General features: G+C 34.1%; 1 protein-coding gene across 1 annotated transcript in view; it reads left to right on the top strand.

Moving 5' to 3' along the window:
* Positions 1–5562, top strand: part of LOC103595932 (ankyrin repeat domain-containing protein 26-like) — a gene marked incomplete at its 3' end in the record, with an annotated part of 66696 nt that overhangs the window by 55066 nt on the left and 6068 nt on the right. The window contains exon 14 of the mRNA XM_008579467.1: positions 3822–3904. Within this exon, the coding sequence (XP_008577689.1) occupies positions 3822–3904 (83 nt within the window). The remainder of the gene's footprint in view (positions 1–3821; positions 3905–5562) is intronic.

Here is a 5562-nt window from a genome sequence, read left to right on the forward strand (position 1 = left end):
GAAAAATATTTCTGTTATATTCATTTCCTGTTTCATGGTATTCTGTTCTCTGTGGATCTAGTGTGGACCTAGACTTATCCTGTTTTTACAAGGGGACAATTAGGTCACTTAAGGCTACCATTTTTTATATAAATTTATAGTGTTTATTCAAGACTTAAAAAGTGAATTCGGAGGATATTGGTGTTTTGAGGAAAGACCATCTCATTGTAATTCATTTTTTATTTAAAGTACTGCATTCATTAAAAGTATTTTTAAGCCCATGTCTATAATACACACAATACTGTCATACATATTTAAGCTTGAAATGGTTAGACATATCTTTTGTTATTAACAACAAAAAATTTTTTATCTTTGAAGAGTCTTAAATTTTTTTTTTTTTTTGATGGCTGGTTGGTTTGGGGATCCAAACCCTTGACCTTGGTGTTGGAACACCATGTTTTAACCAGCAGAGCTAACCAGCCAGCCCAACCATCTTAATTACTAATCAACAAAGCTCTCATGGAAAACAAAATATGTAATAGAGATTGATGAGTGAATCCAGGTAAGTAATACTAACAAATAAAAACAGAAAAAACAAGAGACAATAGTTAAAGTTATCCAAATGAATGGCAAGCCTAGAACATGTAAAATAAAATAAGCCATGAAAGAGTAGTGTGTTTGTGAGGGAGACATGGGACTATTTCTGTGAAGAAAGAATTTATTCAAGTTAGTTACACTTGTATTGTTATTGACATTCTAATAAATGAAAACTTTATTTTCAGATTTTTCAGATTGGGATTCTACTGGTTTGGCCCTCAGTAATAAGACTTGTCAGATATCTGATAATTTGAAAATTGATGATAAATATCCATTTGTATCACAATCAACGACTAAAAATCAGCTAGCATCCTCAGAAGTTGGACAGATGGCCTTCATAGATAATGAATAGATTAATGTTGGAGCTGTGTTTCTATTAGGGAATTATACATGACCTCTGTGCATCACAGCTACCAGAAAACTAAGAGAGCAAAGAAGATAATAAAGAACATAGGGAATTCAACCCTAACCTGCCTCTTTGTGGCTTCATAATGCTATAGTTCTGACTTTTCAAAAATCATTTTGTGGCAATATTTGCTTTGTGTTTACTCCCCTTATACAACCTACAACCAAAGAGAATACCTGTTAGCAAGGCATTTGTATTCTTCCTCTACCCAAATCACACATAAATACCAAAGAGTATTAGGAGGAAGAGTAATTTTATCTAGGCGTGGATTTAGCATAAACTTGAGAGTGGGTACCAGGATTGTATTTAGAACTTGGGATTCTATGGGAAAATTAGGTAGAGATCTGAAGATTGCCTACTCAAATGCAATGTTTCTTTGCCTTATTTTTACAGCTCTGAATTCACAATTACTAGTTATAACTATATGCAAGGTAACCAAAAGAAGCATCTTCCAAAGCCAAATATTGTTATTTCTTATAATCTCTATGACTTTATGTATTCTAAAATTGATTTTCCCAGCATTAATGGTAATCATTGAGAATTTGCTGCATAGTATCCCAGCTGTGTCCAATCTGTAACCTTGTTTTAATGAATAACAGTTCGCAAGGAATTTTTTTTTTTTTTATTTAGTGGCTTGCCGGTACAGGGATCCAAACCTGCGACCTTATAAGTAGGAATGTTGGTTTTAAGGAGTGCTGTATCATTTAAAGATAATATGTGAAAATCACTTTTATTTCTACTAGCACACCCAGTCTATTAACTGCATGTAGTATGTGTTCTTCTTTATGCACCAGTTAATTCAGTGCCCTTAGTCAGTCATATGGTCAGGTCTGTAGTAATAATCATACAATATTTTTTTACTCCCACAGTTTTATTTTTTTGTCTTTATCTGTAGAATTAACATTCTATTTTACAGAAGATATAATTATCTCCTAGAGTAGTGACTACAAGGTATAAATCCGAAGTCATGTACCTATACAAGTGACTCATTTGCTCTTATTTCTTTATGAGCTTGGTAGATCCATGAAGCAGGAGTTTTAAAACAAAACACCGAAATGAGTTCCCTCAACACAGGAAGACATGGAACAGAAAAACTACAAAGAAGGTGTAGCAACTTAAACAGCAACTTAAACAGTTCATGTAGATCATTTCACTTCTCATTTGATACTTTTTGTAAAGTAATGAGCAGAGTCTAGTTCTGTGGGGACCCAGATTTGTACATGTATTCATTTAATAAAAACTCATTCTAGGGCTGGCCCGGTGGCGCACTGGATAGTGCGCCGCTTGGGAAGCGTGGCGGCGCTCCCGCCCGAGGGTTCGGATCCCACATACAGACCGGTTCCCGCTCACTGGCTGAGCGAGGCGCGGGAGCAACACCGAGGGTTGCGATCCCGTTGTCGGTCCCCGGTCCGGTCCGGGGGCAACACTGAGGGTTGCGATCCATTGCCGGACACGGAAAAAGACAAAAGAAAAAAAAAAAAAAAAAAAACTCATTCTATAATGGATATTGATAATTGTATAACCTAAATATTTCTGGAATATTCCCTCAGTTCAGGCCTGCATTGTCTTTATTTTGCACTATTGCCTTCTAATTTGTCTCCCTCCACTTATTCATATGCAGCTGAAATTCATCCTCCCCATAGCATTTAGGATGATCTCTATCTCAAGTACCAATATGACCATGAACCACTTTTTAAAACATTAATGTCCAAGTATCTTCAAGTGACACATAAGGCTCTCACAGTTTGACTTCTGCCTAACTCTCCATCTTTAGCCCTTTCCCTTGCCTGCCCTTTTCTCTGGCATTACTGAACTGCTGGAGATGCCCTCCTGACCCATCCCCATGTTAGGACAAATATATATCCAATATAATGCTTTTCCCCTTACTGTTTCCTGGCGTGCTCTCATCCTTTCCTGCTCTCTATTCCTGTTAATCTGGCTAACCTCCCTCTGTAAGTCTCAGCTCAGGCATTATCTCTAGGAAAGCCATTCCTGACACTCTTTATTTATATTCTTTAAATCCCAGCGCCTTGCAGACTTGAGTGAAATAAATGATGATTGTTTTTACAAGGATAATTTAAAACATTGTCCCTGAGAGTCTAAGAGCAAAGGGGATAGACATGTAAAGAAATAATTTACAGTTCAGTTGGTAAAGATACAGTAGAAACATGGATAAAATACTAAGGTAGCCCCAAGGAAAGAGATAACTGTTTATCTGGGGAAAGACAGCCATAATTAAGGAAGACTTCAAGGAGGGGGCTGAGTCTTCAAAGATGAAAAGAAATTTATCAGAATAGATCATTTCAAATAAAAGGAACAGAGTATACAATGATAAAGGTGTAAAAAGTAACAGCAATTTGGAAACCTCTAATAATAATAATGAAGAGGTTCGCTTATGAGGTAGAGAATAGTGTGAAATAAAAGGAACAGAGTATACAATGATAAAGGTGTAAAAAGTAACAGCAATTTGGAAACCTCAATAATAATGAAGAGGTTCGCTTATGAGGTAGAGAATAGTGTGAAGAATTACTTTATATGTTTCTGCTGCATTAAATATTTTTAATGGTTTTGTTCATTTGTGTCAGGTGGATGGATTTGTGAATGAATCTTTGGGATGTTTGTATGCCTTCAACCTGGTGACATCTAATGTCTTCTCAAGTGGTTTGTTGAAGTTTTGGATAATTAGAAGTATTTTTTAAAGAAGTCAATATTCAGCTAAAGATTAAGCTTCATTTAAACTCTCAGTTTATAAAATACAAGCAAATGTTATTTTCTATCTATTTTTATAAAGATTATATCTCTTATCTCACTGTTCTAAATAGTTTAACTAAATGTATAGGTTTGTCAGCAGAACTAGACTTAGAAATGATGGCAGAAGAAGTACAAGAAAGGCTTGATGAAAATGAAAATGAGCAGCCACAGGTATGTAAAAATGTAAATTTAAGTTTCTAGTTGAATATTGTTTTCTTTGCTTTAATAACATAGTGTAGTCCAAATGAAATTACCTTTGAACTAGCCTTTTAGAATCAGTAGATCATAATTTATTATTTAATACTTAATTTAAAAAACATTTTAATTATAAAACAAAATATTCTTAGAATCTATAGTAACTTATTGCTAAATTTTACCCTTGGATTGAGGCAAAAAATTTCCTGAATATTGTTTGGTCTTCCATTTTTATAATCTCCTTATATGATAAAGAAGATAGCATCAAATACCGAACCATATCATTGAGCAGTTGAAATTATGAAAAACGGTAATGGCCACTGAGTTAGATTCATGTTGAAGGAGTTATCATCCCCACTGGTTCAAAATTTGCAGTTTTACATATCCAGTCACTAATGCCAAGGTTAAAGGTTTATTCTTCCTTGTGGTTTCCAGATGACTTCAGTGTCTACATTCAGGGAGAAAATGGGGTCATAAAATCAAGCCAACTGCTTATTAAGAGAATCATACCTTCCAGAATGAGATCTTTGGTGTTAGCTTACAAACAAAAACTTTCTAACCTATTTCATTTCAATGGAGGAGATCAGTAAATATTAAAACTTTTTTTTTAATCTGCTGTCATTAATGCACGTTAGAATATATTAGAACCGGACTTAAGCAGGTAGTCCTTAGAGATGATAACTATATCATAGTATATAATTTGAATTAAAATTTAAGAATTTACTTTTCTTTCTGATAGGTGTTGGTTTGGGTTTTTTTGTTTGTTTGTTTGTTTTTGTTTGGGGGCTGGCCTGGCTGGGGAGTCCAATCCTTGACCTTACTGTTACAAGGCTGCTTTTTAACCAACTGAGCTAAAGGCCTGGGTGTTGATTTTGCCTCCTAATAATTTAAAGTTTGTCTACTTTCCAGTCACTTATCTTTAGGAAAAGTACTTAAATACACTATAGGGGCTCAATATTTAAAGTATGGTGAGATAAATTATTTTTAAGTGAGGAAGCCTTTGTAATATTAACCACCATCTTCTAATTCATTTTTGGTAGATTTAACACAATGAATTAAGTTCAGTGAAAAGAAATAGTTACAAAATTACGTTTGTTACTTCATGTTATTCTCTAATTTTAGGCTAAGGCAAAATTAGTCACTTCTTAGTTACAATCCAATGATTTGGGAATAGCTGAACATGGATTAGGAAGTTTAACAATTAAATCTTAATTTTTTTCTAATTTTTCTTTGCCCATACTTGATTATTTAAGAATAGAGTTATTTTAAAAACATGCACCCTGAAAAAAATGACATCTGAGAATCAAACCAAGCAAATTAATTTTCCACTTTTGCACCTGCAAAAAATGTCTCAAGAACCAGAAATGAGTAAGGATTGTGATAGAGTAGATATATGTGTATATTCAGGACTTCCTTTTATGCAAAAAAGTATGAGATGTGGATCAAAGAAGGCAAATTACAGTGGAAAAATAACTTAAAACTCATCACCAACAAGTTAAAGCAGAGGTTTGGTGAAATTTGTGAAAAATACAAAATTACTGCTTGTCCTGAGGAAGAGCCACTACAGGATAACTCTAAAAAAGGAGCATATTTAAAGGAAATACCCTCTAATTTGACAAATAATATACTTGATT

This window comes from Galeopterus variegatus, unplaced genomic scaffold (genome assembly GCF_000696425.1).
Source record: "Galeopterus variegatus unplaced genomic scaffold, G_variegatus-3.0.2 Scaffold1890, whole genome shotgun sequence".
NCBI lineage: Eukaryota > Metazoa > Chordata > Mammalia > Dermoptera > Cynocephalidae > Galeopterus > Galeopterus variegatus.